At 39.4% G+C, this 22,338-nt stretch overlaps 1 protein-coding gene across 1 annotated transcript; it reads left to right on the top strand.

The window, feature by feature from the left end:
• The first annotated feature begins 120 nt into the window (after positions 1–120).
• lrrc45 (leucine rich repeat containing 45) lies at positions 121–21,843 on the top strand. Its single transcript, XM_041815893.1, has 18 exons — positions 121–216; positions 2,063–2,362; positions 4,207–4,268; positions 4,354–4,424; positions 5,855–6,033; positions 6,519–6,647; positions 7,723–7,835; positions 9,259–9,317; positions 9,502–9,579; positions 13,480–13,615; positions 14,933–15,010; positions 16,107–16,218; positions 16,321–16,391; positions 16,753–16,845; positions 17,707–17,799; positions 18,271–18,444; positions 20,636–20,783; positions 20,997–21,843. The coding sequence occupies exons 2-18, from the start codon at positions 2,131–2,133 to the stop codon at positions 21,194–21,196; spliced, it is 2,028 nt and encodes a 675-aa protein (XP_041671827.1). The 5' UTR covers positions 121–216; positions 2,063–2,130; the 3' UTR covers positions 21,197–21,843.
• Positions 21,844–22,338: the final 495 nt, after the last annotated feature.

Raw genomic sequence — 22,338 nt, 5'->3', positions numbered from 1 at the left:
AAGAAAAAAGGATGAAAAGCAACAGTTTACCAAGACGACGGAGAAGCACGACGTCCGTTAGCAGAGAGGCTCACGTTTAGGAAACTGCGTTAACCAGTATGCTTTGCGCGAAATCAACTTCCTGGTTACATCGTCGCTTGGCTTCCTCTGTCTGTCAGCTGTGCTTTTTACAACAACAGAAACGGCCAGGAGGATATTTGAATGGTCGTGGAAGAGGTTTGTGGTTGTTTAGGATTTTCAAGAATACTTTCTCAAAGATCTGTTTACTCTTACGTGTTTTAAAGCAACTTAAACTCGAGCAAGGGTGAAGAGGAACTGCATTGCGCGGCACTTTCTACTTTGGTCATTCATGTTTTTGCCTTCTTTTCATAAAGCTACATATCTTCCACAATAGATTCTCTTTAAACTGTTTTTTAAGTTCATGTTTAGATGTGACTATTCTACATAACAGCATTTATTTCAGTTATATTTAGATGTTTGTCTCAGTCCCACCAACTGGCTAACTAAACGTTTGTATATCAGTGTAGATGGCTGCAGCATACTTTACCAAATAAAAGAGGAGAGTTGAACAGCCTGTTGCATGCAGCAGTTAGTCTACATTATGTAAGCCAATCATAGAGACTGATTAAGTCTTGATTAAATACGTCAGGGCTGGAAAGAGTACAGGAATACCGAACTCAAGTAAAAGTCAGGGGTGAAAAATAACGAATTACATTTACTCAAATGACTTTAGTTGGGTAGCTATTTTGAGTGCAATAAGTGCTGCATGATTTGGTAATAATGTGCTATTTATGTAACACTGGACAGTATTGAGATTTGTTTTTGTGATTATAATATAATGCATAAATGTTAGCATGAGTCAACTTGCTTAGTTATCAAGTACTATATGAAAAATAATGATGGTTTTGAAATGTCTATTTCTTAACTCAAAACATACAAATGATAACTAGCATAAAAATACCAAACATGATGTCTTTACAGCAGCTTTCAAAGTAAATTATTGCCACAAAAACAAAGGTACTTCTTCAACATGCGATGGTGTTACTATTGTAAACTTAAAGGCCTTTCTGCAGGAATTTTTCTAAACTTTCAAGTACTAATTAATACAAAATATTTGGATCCTTTTATTTGATAATGTAATTGCAAAGCCTGACATCTTAATTGTGATTGGATTCATTTTGCAGCAGTAATTACAGCACAATCGCAACTGGTGGTTATTACTGATCATGCAGCACAATTTTAAAATTTAGATAATGCCATTACCTAACATTGTTGCAGGAGAATGAGAGTGCAGACTTAGATTACCAGTTCTGCAAATGTGAATATTTTTTAAGTTATTTTGAAGCCATAAAAAAATGTATTAGTAGAAGTATTATACTGCTGTATGTCCAAGTTGTTAATTAAATAGATAAAAGCAGTCTTTATCTTTTTCGTAAGACAGATATGTTGGAGAGAAATGAGTTGCAATTTCGATCATTGAAAACAAGAAACTTCCTAACCTTGAGTGTAAAGAACCAAAGTTTGTTGCTATTGTATCAAAACAGTGACCAATTATTTAACTGTAAGAGTTGTTGTTTTACTATTATTGTACTGAATTATAAAAGTCTGTCATCCTGTCATGACAACCTTAGATTGATATTTGATCTATAATCAGTAGTTTTACTGTTCCAAACTCGATTTGTAATACATATTATTTTACTTATTAAGCTGTTATTCATATAAGATGAAACATCAGCCTTTAAAAAAAAATTAAAAAAATATGGTATTCAGAAAACATCTTGGTGAAGTCTGTGTTTGAAGGGAGCCCAAATGTACCATTATTTTTTAATGATCTTAAAATCTCTTGAAAATGTTACAGCTTTGACTGACCAGCAGTCAGAAACTACAGGAACATATGGTGACTCTAGTCATATCTTTAATGGTAAAAGCAGGTACTGGGGGTTTTTATGACTTAACAGATGAATGAATATCAAATTGTCCATTGAATAAAATGTGTTTTTCACTTGACGACTCTTTTTTTTTTTTAATCCAGAGCCTTTATGTTCCATCTTTTATCTCACAGGGTTCAAAGAAAGACATAAAGGCGGCGCTGTGAATCTCAGATGACAAAGGAGAAAACAGAGAGCCAAGATGGATGATTTCAGGCGGACGTACCTGCGTCTGTGTAAGGAGGGAGGAGTGGAGCCTCAGGAGAGCATTGTCGCTCATCTTCAGGAGAGCAGGATGTCTGCCCATGGCTGCAGACTGGACCTGAGCGGACAGAGTCTGACTGCAGAAACCTGCTCTATGCTGGCCCAGGCCTTTCAGAATGACACCGTGTTTACAGAGGTGTCGTTAAGTGAATGCTTACTCAGTGAGGAAGGTGAGTATGTCTGAAGATACACAAACATTCTACAGATTGTGTGCTCTGCAGCTGTGCCAGTGACAGCTTAAACCAGAGGCATATTTTCAGGTTTTTCATCCTTCCGTCTGTCTGGGCTTTCATCCCAAAAACACTGATAGATTTTCATCAAACTTTGCACAAATGTTCACTAACAATCAAGAATGTCTGATTGAATTTTGGAGGACAAAGGTCAAGATTATAGGGCACATGTGCATCCCTTGCAATTCAGGAACGTAATGGGGGATATCCTTTATTTTGGGCGGTTTGTAGCCGAGTGTGAAGCGTTTGGGATGGGGGCCAGCACCTCCATGTCTGAGGCCATGGTTCTCTGCCATAAAAACGATGTGAGATCGACAGGCGGATTGTGCAGCATCAACAGTCTTGCAGATGGATTGGTCGGTCTTCGTTCCAACCCTCACCTATAAATTTTGAGTAACGACTGAAAGGATGAGATTGCAGGTCAAAATATTCTTTAGGAGGGTGTTTGGGCTCAGCTTTAGAGATGGGGTGAGGAGCTGGAACATCCAGAGGGTTGCCAAAGTAGAGCTGCTGCCTCTTTACATTGAAAGGAGTCAGTTGAGGTGGTTTGGTGTCTGATCAAGATGACTTCTGGTCGTCTCCCTGTGACACTTCCAGCCATGTCCAACAGGGAGGAGACCCCAGGATAGATAGACCCAACAATTGCTGGAGGGATTAACCTCCTGAGACCCCAACTTTTTTTCCTTGACTGGGGATAAGTAAGAATGGATCATTTCAAGCTCATCCTTGTCTTTAAAATGAATTAAAGCGTACCCAAAATCATGTCCAATATCAACACAAATGCTCTAAAATTAACAAAAGAAAAATGACCTAAAATTTCAGTGCAAAGTTCTTTAACATACTTTTAAAGTTTCACATTAAAGGTACCACAAATTTCTTCATATATTCCTCAAATATTGCAGTGAAACTTTATCATGAAGTCTGAATTTTAATTTAGAAAAATCACCCAAAAATTCCATATCAATTCCTGTTTTTTTAATCTATCCCAATATCTCAAAACAAATTCCCCATAATGTACAAATTTCCCAAGATTCTACAAAAATGACGGAAAATTCCCCAAAATCTAAAAAATTCCCTGAAATTTCCATAAAATTCTAGGATTCCCAAACACCCTGCCTTCCAATTCCCAAAATTCCAAGATACATTTCCCAAATTCCTTGAGAATACACAAACATTTCAAATCAAATTCTCCCCAGAAAAAGTCAAATAAACTTCCCAAAAATTACAAATACATTTTCCAAGTTTCCAAAAAATGGTTGAGAATGTCTAAAGTCACCTAATCATGAAAAATCCCTTGAAAAAAAATCAAAAATCTTACATTGAATAACTTCCAAGGAAACTTAGGAAAAAATACCCAAAAACTTAATCCTAGTTATCTTTCTTAAAAAAATATATCTATGAAAATTCTTGAAAATTTCATTTTAGTTTCTCCTATTTTGTCAAGAGAGTGACTTAAACTTCACTGGATTTTCACCACAATAATCTTAAAAAAAATCTTATAGTAGAAATTGTCACTATGTTGTCAGAAAGCCAATATGTAATGTCCTCATATGTGGATGCTGGGTCTTAAGAGGTTATATATCTCATCTGGCCTAGGCACACTTCAGAATCCCCCAGGAAGAACTGGAAAATATTGCAGGGGAGAGGAATGTCTGGGCTGATGTGCTTAGACTGCTGCCACTGCGACCCCCCAGCTAAGCAGAAAAAAAGATAGATGGATAATGGATGGATTATGTTAACTGAGGCTTCCTTCAAGTATAATTATATTTTTGTCTGACTTTCAGCTGCCAAAGTACTTCTGACTGGACTGTTTGGTAACACAGCAGTGAAAGTCCTGGATTTAAAGGTAACACTCTCTAAATTCTCATTAATGTATTCAAGTTTATAAAATAATTGTGTAAATGGCCAGTTCTTGCAAAATGTTTTCACAGGGGAATAACCTGAGATCGAAAGGGGCGGAGGTGCTGGGGAAACTACTGGCACGGAACAAGACTCTGCGTAGGTGAGAAAAATGCTCCCTAAGTGGAAATATTTAGTACACCCTTGCCAGTATTTATGGTATTGGTTAAGTTCAACGTCTGTCAAATTTGAAGCATGGAGGTGCCAGTTCCTGGTAGTATCAGCACTAAAGTTTTTTTATTTTTGAGAGAATTTTGAAAAATAATACAAATTTTTATCAGGCTCAAAAAAGTGACATAATCTTCCGACTGAAATTGGGCCTACTAAAAACAAAAGGGAACATATTTTGTACAAATAAAAAAGAACATGTTTTTTGTTTCTTCGCTGACATTGGTGTGTATTGAAATCAGAGCACTTTGCTGCTCATGTTGCAAAATAACTGGATTTCAACATCTGGTAGACTTGCCATTCACATAGGGCAATGTGTTCGCTGTGCAAAGTGGCGTGGCTCTCCTGGTATTTGAGCATGCGGATGAAAGTCAGGGTCTTTGGTCCTCCCAGTCTTATTGTACTCTTGAGGCCTGAACCCTGACTGATGGCTCCACAGTGACGCCTCCCCCTTGACACATTTTTGGGTATTGGTGGCAAGACTGTGTGTCTAATGGGACATGCTCAGGAGGCATGGTCAGCTGCTGGATACAAGATTGTCAGCTGTGCTTCTACGGGACATGGTGGGCTGGACCAGACATCGTGGAGGGGTCAGCTGGGTGGATACCTGGAGAGATGGGGTATGGACCTGGCACAGGCCTGCATGATGGCCATCAGGAGGCCAGAGCAGTGCAGGACAAAGGTTGATACAGTGAAGTGCAGAACCAGCCTGGTCTAATCAGACTTTTAATGTGACCTGGTTGAAACTGCTGTTAGTCTGCATACACTTTGTCTGGCAATTTAAACAGTTGTCTTTCCTAAACCAGATAAATCAGTACCCAGTGCCCAGATGTCATTTAACATGTGCACATTGGACCTGTAGTGTCAGCACTAGCCCCAGTGGTTGCTGTTCTCTTCCTAGGCCTGGCTCCATTTACATTTGGAGTGGACTGAAAAAACCTGCTGCAGGTCTCAGCATGGTTAAATACGCTTTAAATGCTCTCCTAGCACAGGGGTCCTACCTGACACATTAATCTTAGAAATAAAGACCTGTGCCATTTTAAGAACAGGGTGTATACATATTAAAACAGGCAACAATATATAAAATGTGATTTTTTGTTAATTGAATATGGAAAAATAGGTAAAATTTGTATGTAGGTTTAAAATAAACTTGCTTCAACTTTGGATGGACTATGTCTATGCTAATCTCTATAGGGTCTTCTGGTTGATATCTGCTACATATTATTTTGGAAAGCAACAGAATACAGAAATTAAAAATAATTGTATCCTCTATCTTCTTGAAGGGATTTTTTGTAAGACATTTATTTTGATTATTCAACCGCCCATACTACAGCTGAATGCTTAAAAGTGATATTCTGCTTTCAGGCTGGTGCTGGAGTGGAACGCTCTTGGGGTTTGGGACGAAGCCTTCTCGCTCTTCTGTGAAGGTTTGGCTGCTAACAGTGTGCTGACAGAGCTAGACCTGCGAAACAACCAGATCAACCATAAGGGAGCATCAGAGCTGGCTCTGGCACTCAAACGCAACAATACAGTGAAAGTCTTAGGTAAAACACAGTAAAATCAATATGTAAAACAACGTTCCAGCTTTTTTATGAGAGCAATCAACGTTGCACCTCCACATTACATTTTCAAACACTTAAGGGTGCAGTGTGTAACATTTAGACTGGTAGCATTTAGTGGAATAAACTTGGTAAAAATGAAACATAGTATATATAAATAGATCTGTTGAAATTAGTCTTTAATCCTCTGAGTATATAAAATGGTTGTATTTTTATTAACTGAGAATAAGCCTTTTATTTATTCGTAGAGAGGGTCCCCTGCATGGAGTCTGCCATGTTGGATTTTTGCATCTTGCATGTTTCTGCAGTCTTTTAAAATTCCTCAGATGGCCCGGTTATCACCACAACAAAGCACCACATAATCTAAAACAACCAGTGTTGTAGGGAGCTGCATATCCCTACATGTAAACCGGATTTTTATTGTGCCTTTTGGCTGTGTTTTTTTTTGTTTGTTTGTTTCACTTCTACAGATCTGAGGTGGAACAACATCGGCCTGCTGGGTGGTCGGTCTCTTCTCGAGGCTCTGCAGAAGAACAAGAGCCTAGTGAAGGTGGAGACGACAGGGAACAACATACCTGGTGACATACAGCGGGCTCTCGGTAGGTTGTGTTCATGCAAATTAACTCTGTAACAAGTAGGTGTTGGAATCGCAGGGCAACTCGAGTTGCAATTCCAATCAGTTTATCTTCAGTTCTGTCAATATTTATGTTAGACTTAATTTTCAAAAATGATTTGTTGTTTTTCTCACATTTTTAACGTCATAAAAGTGGTTTTTTTTTTTGGGCTCAGATCAAAAGAGGGAAAGGAGGAGCATGTCAGCTATATGTATAGGCTTTGGTGAAAGGTTTAGGACTATGCAGAGGTTTTCCTTTAGTCCATGGTCCACCTCCAGCGTAGGCTCATGCTACAATATAGATCAGTGTTACTCAACCCTGCTCAACCAAAGAGCCAAATTGTTTAAAAAAAAAAATACCTTTGCTAGAGCCACAATCTAAGTGGTGAAAGGTGGAAAAATGGCTTGAAGTAGCAATCAAAATAAGTTAAAGGTGGCGAAAATGGCAAAATCGTGGCAAAAAAAGAGTGAAAAGTGGCAAAAATGGGCCAAAAAATAGGAAACATGTGGTATGTTATGGCAAAAGGTAGCTTAAATGGGCAAAAAAATGGCACAAAAAAGGTGAAAAGGGGCAAAAATGGGAAAATCGTGGCAAAAGTGGGGAAAAAAGGAAAAAAATGGTATTAATGGCAAAAGGTAGCTTATTTGGATGAAAAGTGGAAAAAAATGATAAAGGGCAAAAATGGGATAGAAGAGGTAAAAATGGGGAAAAGGTGGCAAAAAGAAGTTGCAAAATGGCCAACGGTGAAAACGGCAAAAAAGTTTCCCTTTTTTTTCCCTTTTCAGGTTTTCTGGGGGAATAATATTTAAAATTAAGTCAAAAAAGAGCCACAAATCATTACAGAAGAGCCACATGTGACTCCAGAGCCACAGGTTGAGTATCACTGGTATAGATGTTTAAAGGCTTCACTTAGAGTAGATGCAGAACTGCAGTATCACTTTGAATAACTCACAGATTATAATACAATGATGCCTGTTACATGTACAGTGTCCATACTATCCTTTGGACCCTTAAATCTCTTCCAGTTATGAATTCCTTCTCTTGTGTTTAACCCTTAAAGAGCAGACGACAGTGCACAACTCAGACAGACAGTCTACCCTGAGAGACAGCCACAGCAAGACGCAGGTCCTCAGCAAGGAGATTCAAAAACTGAAGGAAGAGAAGGGCCGGCAGGTAACACTCTCTAAGGCAGTGGTTCTTAAAGTGGGGCCTATAGCCCCAAGGGGGACCCTGGGGGGTTGCAAGGAATTATATAAGACAACTTCCAGGTAAATGTAGGGCTTCTAATGAATCTACACCAGATATTATGACTGCTAAAACATAGCCAAAATATTTCCATCAGCCAAAGGGGCGCCTAACAGAAAAGTTTGTGAATGACAGCTCTAAATAATGAAAGAATAAGACAAACTGGTGGAAAGGGACTGAATTTTCTCTTTTAGATAAACCTTCTCAATGAGAACCAGGATGGAAATATCTCAATAAATGTAACATGGGTTGCTTTTATGATTCTCAGATTTTGATGACCAGCTGACATCATCCCTTATGTCAGTGTGATTTTTATTTTACTTAAACTTTGGCTTGAATGTTATTCAACTGCCTTTTTAAGACTGTGGTGAGACTAAAGCATTTTTTGCACAGGATTAAAATGACCTGTGGACCTCTGATAATTTATGAATCGCCCCCACATCAGTGTTGGTTGCGGTGCATTTGCATGGGATAAGCGACGTCTGTAATGTACTCAAATTTACTGATATTTCTTAAAGGAGACAGATTATGCAAAATTAACTTTTTCAGGCTTTCTAGCCTCCCCTAACTCTTCCATTGCACATTGTGGTCATGTAAGTTACCTGAGTGTCTCTGCAGCTGATCAGACAGAGACAAAGAGGGAGAAGAAGAAAGTCAAGCATCACTCCCATTTATCTGTGAAGGAGCCCTTAAACATGAACCTCTTCTGTCATTTTAATGATTTTTATGCAGTTGATGCTGTGGATATTACTCTGCAAAAGCCTAATCACTGAATGTTGAATGACAGATTTTGAATCATGGATTGTATCATGCATGAAGTCCTGAGTACATTTGGACAGTAGGGTTTCGATAAAAATGTGGAGTAAAATAAAGTCTCTTTTTTTGAACATGAGATGGAATTGACTGAAACAAAGCACTATTGATAATCCTAATTGATCAAATCTCTGTTGACAGTGTCCTGCTCAGCCTCTGTTGTTTTTTTGATCAGAAAATGCTGCACGTACCTTTAAAAAAAACACATATCCCTAAATTACAGAGATGCCTATTTGCACGGGAGTAGTATTACCTGTGGATCTATGTGTGTGCTGAATATAGTTGGTAATTTGCCCAGGAAATTGACTCTGTAAATTACAGACATGGTTGATTTGCACAGGATTAAAACCACAGACGTCCCGTGCAATTATTACAAATTACCAGAGGTCGCTAAGTAATACTAATCTTGTGCAAATAGGGCTTAAGACTACTGTTTGATAATACTTTTAGGCCCTTTACAGTTCACACAGAATTTGAGTTATTCATGAAGTGCTGCAGACTGAGGATGAAGTTCATTTGTTCTTCCTCTCTTTTTTAGTTCATAAGTCTGATGGAAACCATAGACAGGCAGAGGGAGGAGATGGGACACTCCAACAGGTGAGTTTAAGTGCTTCAGCATTACACTCAACAATAAGTCCATAACCTATCCTTTTACCAGACCCTAAAAGACCCATGAGGAGTCTTTCTAATATTTAATTCAGTCTCTCTTCATGTTCACAAAATCAATTTTGTATCCATGACATCATGCCGTGACCTTCTGACCCGTCTTCTTTCTGGTCAGGTCTACCTCCATTCAGATCGGCCAGCTCCAGGAAGCTCTGAATGAGAGGAAGTCAGCTGTCAACTCTCTCACTGCAAAGTAAGCGTTTCATTTTCCTTTAGTCCATGTTCTCAAAACAAAGAGCAACACAGTCTGCTTCTCAGTGTGCAGATTTGTTTAGATAAAAATGATTTTTCAGTCAAGCAGAAGGACTCCACAGTGTAGGGTGACTCAGCTTCCTTCTAGCACTCATATGTGTTTAATATTTTATTAGACGGTTGGAGAGGCTGCTAGTTAAAGTTACTGAAGGTTCTCAGTAACACAGGAGACCCAAACTCAAAGCTCATTTACTCAGACCTGAATAATGTTATGACTTTTCTGCAAGTGAAAAATTCAGGAGAGGATTAGAAGTAGACACACTAAGGTCCACTGCAGCAAAAGTTCAGCTTAAATTGTTTTATTTTTTCAATCACAACATTTTCATTTTAGTATAAAGTTGTAATGCAACATTGAGCCATTTTGGAACTTTTTCAACAACTCTTTGTAGCTTAAAAAAAAGTGCTTTTCTACTTTAAAATAGTAGTTTCAAAGTTGACCTGATGGTATTTTGAATAGGAAGAATGATGTCCATCCCATTCCAAATAGCAAACTGGTTACCTGTTTTCAGCACTTTGTAACTTAAGCAAAGAGGCTGCAGCTCTGTCAAAAGAAGTACTTACAGCCCTACAGCGTTAGTTCTCACAACAGCCCTCTGCTAATAAGAAGCTAGTCAGCTCATATCGTTACTGTTGAAATAACAGCTGAGGCTAAAAGACCAAGGTGGACGGTGAGAAAGGAAATAGGGTGTATTATATCATTGGTATATTGGTGTCTGCAGATATTGGCTTAAAATTTCATTAATGGTATCACAGATTTGAACATTTCTTCTGATATTTACAGCTGACATATCAGTGGTACATACCGGCAGTATAAATCAGTGGTTCTTAACTGGTGGGTTTGGATCTAGAAATAGGTCGTTGAGCTCTTTCAAGAGGGGTTGTGAGTCTAGAACAAGAAATAAAAAACATGGCAAAAAGTTGAAGTACAGGAGCCCCAAATAGACACACAGTAAATTCATCTATGAAGATTGGGGTTTTTTTCTGAGATGACAAATAACTTTCAGCATTTGTCTCATGATTTCTACCTATTTATCTCCCTTTATTTGGATATTAAAGCTGGTTTTCCAAAGATAATGAAGAAATTCACTCGAACATTACAAAAATTCCATGCAGCCTCTGGAAATCTGAGTAAATGAAAATGTATGCATGCACATCCTTCTGTAATCATATGCTTTTTAAATGTGCTTGTTTAGTCCTGTATCTCTGTTTTGTTCCATTTGGGGTCCATACTGCAATGGTTTAAATTAAATACATTAGAGTGGTTGGAAATTTTTAGAAATGTGGGTCGTGATTTCTCTTGAGGAGCTGGTGGTGGGTCCTGATGGCTGACCAGTTGAGAACCACTGGTATTAATCATATGTCAGCCTTAAATATTGGCATAATGTTTAAATGTAGGGTGCTGTACACTCACCCATCGTGAGTCCTGAACATTATGAAAGACGCCCCAAATCTAAAACAACTACCAGACTATCCGCTCCTCCCTCAGCTCCACTTCACTCAGCCTCTCTTTGCAAAATAGATACTTGCTTTTTACGATAAAATAGTATGTATATCAGTATTGGTGTTGGCTGAAATAATTTTGGAATTATAGGCATATTGGATATTGGAAGACATCCAAATATTGTGCTAACCTGACACGCCAGATGAATTTGTTTCACACATCCATCTGGAAAACCTCTCATAGACAGCACTTGGGAAAGAGCAGAGCCTGTAAAAAAAACACTTGGAGGGTGATTAGATGAACGTTCTGTCTGTCACATCTTTACAGGCCAATCAGAGCAACAAATAATGTGAAGTAGCCCCTACCAAGGGGTAAACTCCATAGAGAGCTGCATGATGTGAACCATGGCGACTGTGGACTCGTCAGTGCACTACTTTTGTCGTTTTTGAAAAGAAAACAACTCACTGCTGTTCTTTGTTCTTCTTTTAACCAAGAAAGGTCAAGTTCTGATAAAACTGGCGCTTTAGCAGCATCCATGCTAATGTCTTCCACCGTAATTGCACTGACCTCTTGTTGGTACTTGCTTACATCACGATTCTGCCGCGCCCCAAAGTACTGCCCCTTGTCACTGATTGCTCCTGTCACTTTCTAACCGGGCCCAAATGGTTCAGACAGGAGCTTTGCAAGATGGATTAACAAGTGAGAAACACGGAAACAGGCGTATATGTCTGCTTTGCAAGGTTAATATTGAGCATCCCTAGAATGAAACTAAGAAGAGGATTGATCTTGCAAAAGGCCATATTAAAAGCAGCAATCTGACTACAGAGTGGCAGAGTGTGCATCCATGCAGCCTTCATTCATAAAAGAGTGTAGCTGTATTATTATTGGTGCCATTATTATATCGCCTTTAGCAGCTCTACTGGATGCAGAAAGTCATCATGCTCAAATTATGTCTCAGGCTTGCATTAAAATAGATAAATGAATCCATCCAGTTTGCCAAACCATTTGTAAAAAATGGGCTCTGGATGTTTTATACAAAATCCAGTTTTATGACTGTACCTTGTAAGTCAATAGAGTTCTTTGGCTTTTCACAGCATCTTTGTCTGTTTCACTGTCCTCTGTTTTGTCAACATATAGGCTAATCACTGTTGATTTGGATGGGGCCAGCAGGTCACATATAATGCAAAATGCACTTTTCCAGGCTTTTTCTAACAAAAATATGTGCCCCTAGCCTGTCAACAATCCCCCCAAGAATGAGAAACCTCTAACACCCATTTCTCCACATTTCAGAAATGTGTGCTGGAACAAATCGTTCTCAGATTTTCCCCTCATGATGTCATGTGGGGAGTCAGCCCCTCCCCCAGGTTTGGTTTCCCATCTCCTCTTAGAAGAAAGTCCCCCCCTCTTCTCCTGATCTTCCTCTCAGCTGGCAAGTGAGAGGAGGATCAGGAGAGCTACATCTGTTAAGCCATTCCATTTCCCGAGAAGGGCGGAGTCAGGGGCGGACTCAGACAGCTCAGTAACATTTAAAGCCACAGACACAGAAACAGCTCGTTCTGAGCAGGGCTGAAACAGAGAGGCTTTTAGACATGCAAAAATCTAATACTGGAGTGTTTTTTGAGCAACAAACTTCACAGGCATTCTTTGGGGACCTCTGAGACCAATATAAACTTGTCTTAAAGGGCTCAAATATGTGACCTTTAACAACAGTGCAGTTTCTACTCAGAGACCTTTTAAGACCACCAAAGTGCACTAAATTGTATTCCTATGTTATGTTTTAATGTTTATTCTTATTTAATTAAAAAATCATAACTGCTGTTTTATCAAAATAAATTTGGTAAAACATTTTTTTTATCAAGACGAAAGAAATTCGCAATGTCATAAAAAATGAAAATTTGTGATTTTTTTTTTTTCATTTTTAGGTTCTCTTTGCCGTTAAGTACAAACATTTTTGGAAAGAACAAAACAGCTCTTTTGAAATCTTTCCTGAACCAAATCTGCTTGAATTAACATGATAAATTTAATATAGTTAGATACCTTTTGATACCACGTCCCTTGGAAAAGATTCTTTGTTATTTTGATGATCAGTAGTATTTAAAACCATACAAAATAAAATTATAACACAGGTCATTTGGTACCAAAACATAAAAAAACATTAAAAGGTGTTGCATGTTTTTATCAGTCCAGCATTGTTTTCTGCTTCTTACACTCTGCATTAAAAGTTACCACATAGGTGCATAACAGAAACATGAAATCACTCATGCTATCATGCATGTCAACCAGGGAGCAATAGGCGCCTTCTTATTTTTAAATCAGCATGCTATGAGCTCAGTGTTACTCACTGTGTCGTGAGCTGCATGTACAATAATGTCGACTGTAATGTCATTGTGCTTTACACAGACTGCAGATGACAGAAGCTGCCCTTGCCCTCTCTGAGCAGAAAAACCACAACATGGGAGAGCTGCTGACTCGAGCGAAGGCAGAGAAAGAAGAGCAGAGGGAACGACAGAGCAGAGAAAGGAAGAAGGAGCAGGAGGTACATTCAGATGAGAGGAGATACAACACGTCATTTCATGTCAGTCACAATAACGAGTGATTGATTAATCCTTTAGCTGCCCATAAATCTTTCAAGAGCACTATTATTTTTTTCAGCACCAGGGAGAAAATATTTTGCTCTAGGCTGTTTTAACTTCAAAGTCAAATTGTCTTTACAAGGGGGAATATTCAACCTGAAGCTTGAATAGTGACACGTGTGCTGATCTTGGTATCTGACAGTGACCCAATTTGTCTGTAAGGAAGATCCCCATACATTCTCTAAAATGACTCGTAGATATGGATATTAGGGGTGAGTGTCTCTACATGTCGTCTTTGTGACTGACTGGTGAATAGTCCTGGGTGTACCCTGCCTCTTCCACATGGATAGCTGGGATTGGCTCCAGTCTGCCGAAAACCCTGTGGGGGTTGTGGGACAAGAGATATAGATAAAACACCGATGGATGGATAGAAATATCCACCACAGAATGTTTTTGTTACATTTTCAAATTAAGGTTTAATCCCAAATCTTCTCCCAAGCCGTAGTTCTCTTGCATACTGAATAAGATTGTCTTAGAGGATTTTCCTTTGATATGCTGTATTCATTTTACTGCTAACCTTTATGAGCCTTCCAGGGCTGGCTGCCTAAAAGCATCCCCACAGCATGACGCTGCCACCACAAACGTAGCCAAACATAGCACCTTGTCTGATGACCAAAAAGCATCATTTTGGTGTCGTCAATCCAATAAACTTTCTCCCATTCGGCAATGGAGTCTCCCACATGCCTTTTGGTGAACTCTAGTCCAGATTTAATATGAGTTTTCTTAAAGTTTTTTTTTTTATATAGTTTTTTACTCTTTCTTAGAGTTTTCTTTTCATAGTGTAATGGTAGCCAGGAATACTGTGGAACCAGTGACTGGACTAATACCGTGATCCTTATTTCATTGATGGCAATGAGCACACATTTATTTTAGTCAAAAAAGCCAAATTATATTGACTATGATTGATTTACAAAATCAATGAGAGAGTAAAACATCTCAGGGGTGAATACTTTATCTTTTTATAGGCCCTGTATGGTTGATATCTAATAACATGTATTTAAAAATGTAAAACATGCAGAATCCCACAAAATATAACTTAGGTGTAGACTCAAAGTTCCAAAAACATAAATATTTCCTGCCACAATCTGCTCAGGCATCAGTCTGAACATTAAAACAATAACATACTTTGAATAGCTTTAAGATGCAATATCAGAATCATCAGTACATACTGCTGTCTTGTGTTCTGAAACGGATAAACCTTTCGTGTTTCCATCCTGCAGGACAACGTACTCCGAGAGGGCAAACTGCTGAGAGAAAACCAGAACCTGGCAGAGACCAATATCCAACTCAGGAACAAAGTAAGAGAGGTTTTAATGCCAATAGATTTCTTTTTTAACCACAGACAGAGCATTTAAGTTATCAGAGTATTGAAATAGATGCCTGTTTTTTTGCACATGCAATATTTACCTCTTTATTAGCAGTTATTAATTTTTACTTATTTTAGCTATTATATTTGGTGATGTGGCTGTTTTGGGGTCCGACTACCCTTTCAGGATTAGATCGTTAGCATCGTGACACAATTGCCAAAGTCATGTTAAGGTTTTCAGAAAAAAGGAAACAACATTTTGGCAAATACATGGGATTTTTTGCAACAGTAAGTTCTACCAGATATGTGTACAAGGTTCTTAAACAAAGAGAAGCCACAACAAGGACTACATAACAAATAAAATTGACTTAATAGATAATTAAGATGATAATTGATTAATTACAGTGATTATGGTGAGATGTGAGAAAGTTCCAGGACAAACATCAGTGCAGCCCTCCACTGTTTTAGGCTTTATGGCAGAGTGGATAGAAGAGAGATTCTCCTCAGTGCAAAATACATGAAAACCCCTTTGGCTTCCATCTAGCAATTTTTTGTAGCCTTCCCCAGATCTGTGCCATGTAACAATCCCAAGTCTGAGCTCTGCAGGAAGTTCCTTTGACCTCATGGCATGGTTTTTGCTCTGATATGCATTTGGTATAGAGAGGTGTGTGTCTTTCAAAATCGTGTCCAATGAATTTAATTTACCACAGGTTGACTTTAGTCAAGGTGTAGAAACATATCAGCAAAGATCAAGAAATGGGAGGAACCTGTGCTAAATTTCAAGTGTTTTTTGCCTGTCTGCATACTCAAACTGTCAATGTGATATATATATATATATATATATTATTTATTTATTTTTTTAATTTAATTTTTTTTGTTTTGTTTTTGTTTGTTTTGTTTTTTTTTTTTTTCATTTTTCATAAATTTGCAAACATTTCTGAGATTTTATTTTTTTCGTTCTAAGTGTAAATTAATGAGAGAAAAGAGGGTCTTAATAGTTTCTGAATTCACTATATGTATGATGATAATAGTGGTACCAGCCAGCAGAGAGCCACATTATCACTGAGCTGTTTCTTTGCGTTTAATAGGTGGAGGAGCTGGAGCGCAGGTGTAAGTCTCAGCAGCAGCAGATTTTCGAGGTGAAGCAGGAGCTGACCAACAGCACAGCCGAGCTCAAACTGAGACTAGCTCAGGCAGAAGGTACCACACACTGACTATACACACATTTTTATTCACAAAAATACAAACAAGCTTTCGCAGATGTAAGTCTTCACTGATTCCCTGTTTACTCCTCTCTGACAGATCGCCTGGAAATTGAGAAGCGAAGGTCCAAGCAGGCTCTGGACGACATGGATAGTCTGCGCCAAAAGGAGGTGTGCTTTTCGATTCTTAGACAAAGATTTTCACAACACACGTCTGAAAGTTTAGCATAATGATTTTTGGAAATATGTAAACCTTTTCTTTGGTAATAAAAAACAGTTAATCACAATTCTCGTCTTGCTTTGTTGAGTAGTAGCTCCTATGTGTAAGATTTAAGTACATGAGTCTGTGGGTGAAATCTTGGAGCATGAAAACTAACTTTCTAGCGCTAATAAGGTTGTAGAAATGAACAATATGCCAAAAGTTTCAATGTAAACCAGGAAACAGAGAGTCAGACTGCACTCCATATGATATCAGATTTTTGGGACTGATGCCAAGGCCAAGTTTAAGGAGATGAACTAAAACCCTGTGCAGGTGGAGCATGTGAACCGGCATCTTGAGGAGACGGAGAGAACCCTGCAGGAGCGCATCTTCAAACTGGAGGGGCAGCGGATACAGCTGGAGGAGGTCAGACTTAGCTTTAAAGAAAGAAACACTGTTGACATCACACGGGTTAATATAAATTTATCAGTGTATTTGATTACTACACAATGTTAGATTTTCTGCCTCAGGCTGCCACAAGCTATACAGTTGTGGGCTTAAGTTTTGGCCCAATTCAAGGCATGTTGCAGTTGACTATTAGTCCAAATAATCCCCAAGCGTTTGGTGTCAGCAAGTGTTTAACTGCTCCCTACTGAGTTCCAGCCGTTTGAGATTTATGGAAGTTGAATGAAAGACTGACAGTTTTACGTCTGTACATATGTTTATGAGAACACAAGTCTCTATCATGGAAAAACAACGAATGCAAAAACGGTGATGGATGAGAAAAGTGTTGAAGCGATGCTATCAGTGAACTACAACAGAGTTAACAAATTAAAAACACAAATGTTGAGATTACTATCACCTGACTGATTTTCACCTCATTAGAAACCTCTGTGAGCTTTTGCCAAACAATAATAAGAGGGTGCCTATTTTCACAGGGGGGTTTTACTTCTCTATAACTGTATTTTTCCAGGCAGTTCAGTTATTCAAATCCACAAGCTGGCATCTCGTGGAATAGGAATTTCCCATCCAGCACAGCTGGGAGTCAATTATTAAACTTCCTACACTAAAAGTAAAGAGGAAAAACTGTACATTGCCATACTGTTTCATTATTTACATCCCTAGACTTTTACTATCATGCTTATTTCTAACTTTTGTCTTATCATATGCCCTGCATTGGCATTTACCACCAGTACTGATTAAACATTCTGAAATTGCCAAGATGATATTTGCACATATGATGAAATATGCCTTTTACCTGCATGAGGTTGTGTCTTCTCCTTGTAGGAACTGAGTAAAGCTAAAGCGGCCTGTGTGACTGAGAGGGCCCAGGCTGAGGAGGAGCTGGGGCGAGTGCGAGCTCAAGTCCGCCAGGAGGAGGTGGGTCAAAAAACCTTTTTGTCTTAAAGGTTTAGTGTCAGTACAATCCTTGTCCTTGTGACCTTGCCTCACTGCTACATCTTGTACATTTATGTACATCTAGAGACAGGCTGTCCCGATTACTGTTGGAATGGAAGAGAAGGGTGAAGTGCTAGGGCTAATTTGAGGTAGAATAGCAGCACCACCAAAAATAAATAACAGTATAACTGACCGGTATTAGTAACTTTACCTTAACTGAAACCCCAGCAGCAGGTGAGTGATTTTAAACATCTTAGCGCCAAAGATTTAATGTAAGTTTCAAGTAAACATTTTAAAGAAAAAGAGGGTCATTCTAAATTAGAATACACAAACGCAAGTACAGGACAAGATCAGCAAAGAGATAAGTACCCCTGCTTTATCCACAGGGTTCCACTGACTTTAATCAGTGGTACTCACTCATCCTTCTTTACCCCCCGTGTTTCCTCTGAGCAGCAGGAGCATGTGTCGTCATTGGAGGAGAAGCTCCGCTCAGTGCGCTCTTCACTGCAGGAGGTGCAGCTGCACAGTTCCCAGCAGAAACAGACCATCAGCGAGCTGCAGGCCAAGAACAGCCAGCAGAGCATCGAGATGGACGGACTGAGGCGTAGGATTGAGGAGCTTCAGCAGGTCAGGACCCGTTAAAGAGCCGATTACACAGTACACCTCTAATAAGATTACGAATCTCGACAAGAGTCAAGAGGCTCAAATCATCACTGAAAAATAGGTGATACATTACAGCTACTATATGTATTTTTTTAACGGTGAAATGTCTATATTGTTATAAAAATGACTACTACTATGCTACAGTCATGTGCATAAGTTTTAGGCATGTAGGGCTTAAGGATTCATTACAGGGCCTGATGGGCCACAACCAGGGGCTGAAGAGGAAAGGGGAGGGTGGCCTGGGTCAAGCTTGACATGTCAACACATATGAGTCATGCTCAAAAGCCAAGAAAGGCTATACCTTTCTCCCACAAAATCATTGAATTTCATCCATGGAACCAAATAGTAAGTTTACTGTTTCAGAAATGCCTTGGGGCACAGATGTGCATAGTGTGCGGGTGGCCCAGGTCTGGGTCCGGCCTGTGGCTCCTTTCTCATGTGTTTCTTCCCATGTGTCTCTTGTCCCTGTTTCTGACTCTGTCCACTATTCTCTTCTCTAAAATAAAGGCATAGAAGGCTCAAAAAATATATATAATAAAAAAAAAACAAACATACTGAGTCATCACCTCAAAACAAGAAGTAAACAACAGACATGGGCAGCAGAGCGCTGGTCTCTACAGCTCATATGCAGTGCTGTGAGAAAGTATTTACCCCCAGACCATCAAACAAATTTTGTTATTAAACAAAGATCATCTGAGTAAATACAAAATGCAGTTTTTAAATTATAATTTTAGTAATTAAGTGAAAGAAACCATCAAAACCTACCTGACCCTATGCAAAAAAGTAATTGCCCCCCCTTGTTAAATCAGGAGTTAACTCTGATTAACCACATTTTTTGGAAATCTGAGTTCAATTTCACTGGCCACACCCAGGCCCGATTACTTCCAGACCTGTCTGACAAAGTGAAGTAGGCTACAAGTGTAGTCAAAAAGTAGCACATTATGGCACTATCTAAAAACATTCAAGAACAGATGAGAAACAAAGTCATTAACATCTATCAGTCTAGAAAGGGTTACAAAGCCATTTCCAAAGCTTTGGGACTCCAGTGAACCATGGTGAGAGCCATTATCCACAAATGGAGAAAACTTGAAATAGTAGAGAACCTTTTCAGGAGTGGCCAACCTGCCAAAATGTCTCCAGGAACGTAGTGACTCATCCAGAAGGTCACAAAAGAACCCAGAACAACATCTGAAAACCTGCAGGCCTCACCGGCCTCAGTTAGGTAAGAGTTCATGAATTAACCCTAAGAAAGACACTGGTCAAAAATGGCATCCATGGGAGAGTTCCAAGGCCAAAACCACTGCCGACCAAAAAGAACTTAACGGCTCATCTCACATTTGAGTTAAACATCCTGATGATTCCCAATACTTTTGGGAAAATATTCTGTGGACTGATGAGACAGAAGCTGAACTGTCTGGAAGGTCTACGGCCCGTTACATCTGGAGTAAAACTAACACAGCATTTCATGAAAAGAACATCCCAGAACATGCCAGCTGTCCAACATGGTGGTGGCAGTGTGATGGTCTGGGGCGTCTTTGCTGCTTCAGGGCCTGGATGACTTGCTGTAATTGATGGAACCATGAATTCTGCTGTCTACCAGAAAATCCTGAAGGAGAATGTCCAGTCATCAGTGAGTGAGCTCAAGCTCAAGCACACTTGGGTTATTCAGCAGGACAACGATCCAAAACACACCAGGAAGTCCATCTCTGAAAGGATTAAAAAAAACTACATGAAGGTTTTGGAGTGGCCAAGTCAAAGTCTGAGCTTAAATCTGATTGAGAAGCTGTGGCATGACCTTAAATGTGCCATTCATTCTGGAAAACCCTCCAAAAAGAATTGTTGTAGTTAATCCACAAGGTTGCTGTCAAGGATGGCACAACCAGTTATTAGATTTAGGGGGCTATTACTTTTTACATAAGGCCAGGTAGGTTTGGAGGGCTTTTTTCCCTTAATAAATAAAATCGTCATTGTAAAACTGCATTTTGTATTTAGTCAGGTCATCTTTGTCTAATATCAAGATTGGTTTATTGATCTGAAACATTTAAGTTTGAAAAATATGCAAAAAAAAAAGATGTGTTGTAAGTTGGAATGCACAGTATCATGCACATGCTATCAGTATCAGAAGATATTAGCTTGAATGGCTGTGTGGTTTTAGGACCTGTCGGGTAAGGACCAGGAGAGGGTGGCCGAGGTGAGCCGGGTGAGGGTGGAACTGCAGGAGCAGATCGGACATTTACAGGCAGAGAGGACGGCGCAGGGGGGACTCAAAGAGAAGATCAGTGCTCTAGAGAGAGAGATTAAAGGTGACACTTCATACCTTCACACTTTGTACAGCCATCTAAAGCACTTATCTTTATATTTGTTTTCTTTTGGCAAATATGTTTCATATTGTTCCTTTTTATCATTAATGTAAAGTGAACTTTTGAACTCAAACAGGTTATCTCTGTAGGTTGTAAATGCATGATGCTAAAAATCTGAAACATTTTATGTTTTTGCTGTAACCTGCTGTGCTGCAGTACTGAGCAGTAACCACAGAGAGGCGCTCCTGGACAAAGAGAGCGAGATGTCTTCCATGCTGGAGAAGCTGCGGCTTAAAGACGCTGAGATCCAGAGGATGAGGGAGGATGAGGCTAACAGAGCCAGCTACCTGCAGAGCGCCATCCTCAACTACGTCCAGGGCTCACCGCTGGGACACTTCAGCAGCCCGAAGAAATGATCAGAGGGACAAAACGCCTCACTGTGAACTCTCGCTGTGCTTCTGCAGAGGTTTGGACAGTCTGAAGGAGCAAAGATACTCTAATTGTGTGGACAAAGAGGGAAGGGAGTGAAAAATCAAGAGAGAGGCAGAAACATGGGGGGATAACTGGTGCTGTGATCATATATAATACAATATGCCGAGAAAGCCAGAATATGAAGTCTACCCAAAGTGCTAGTGAAGTTTTTTTATTATCTAGGTAATAATTCTGCTGTTTAATTAATACACCACTTTGATTTTTTGCATTTCATGAACACTTTTAACCTGACACGCCAGATGGATTTGTTTCACACATCCATCTGGGAAAGCTTCAATAGGAAACGTTTGAGAAAAGGCAGAGGATTTGAAAAAAAACTCTGAGTGTGTTTGGATGAATGTTCTGTCTATCACATCTCTACGGGCCAATAAGAGCAACAAAACACGTGATATAGCAGTTATCGAGCTGCGTGTGCACAGCTACTAAGGAATAACTCAAAATATGGCGACTATAGGCATGTAAGTACTCGACTTTTGTCGTTTTTGAAAAGAAAACAACTCACTGCTGTTCTTTGTTCTTCCTTTAACAAAGAAATGTTGTCAAGTTCTGATAAAACTGGGGCTTCAGCAGCATCCACGCTAATCTCTTCCTCCATAACTGCACCAGCTCTTGCTGCTGCCTGTTAACGTCACGACTCTGCTGTGCCTGAAAGTGCTGCCCCTCGTCGCTGATTGGTCCCGTCACTTTCTAACCGGGCCCAAACGTTTCAAATGGGTGCTTAACAAGATGGATTCGCCAGTGAAAAACAAGGAAACGGGCGTGTCCATCTGCTTTGCAAGGTTAGAACACTTTACTGTGATGATGATAATATGCAGTTTGGATATTAGACAGAAAAATCAAGATCGGCATATATTTGGACAAAGAGACAAGCACGTTTAAAAAGTATGTATGGGAGTTGGTGGTCTCATGGTCATGCCTGTGCACCCTGCATGCCTGTAGTCCTTGGAGCAGGCAGCTCAGGTTCAGATCCAGCCTTTTGCTCTTTTCCCATATGTGCCCTGGAAGAATTTATGCACATGTTATTTGACCCCATTTCTCATGTTAACATGCAAATTTTGATTGTTTT

Source organism: Cheilinus undulatus, linkage group 20, assembly GCF_018320785.1.
Source record: "Cheilinus undulatus linkage group 20, ASM1832078v1, whole genome shotgun sequence".
Classification (NCBI taxonomy): domain Eukaryota; kingdom Metazoa; phylum Chordata; class Actinopteri; order Labriformes; family Labridae; genus Cheilinus; species Cheilinus undulatus.
The sequence above is the reverse complement of the archived record's forward strand: the minus strand, read 5'-3'. Positions and strand labels throughout refer to the sequence as shown.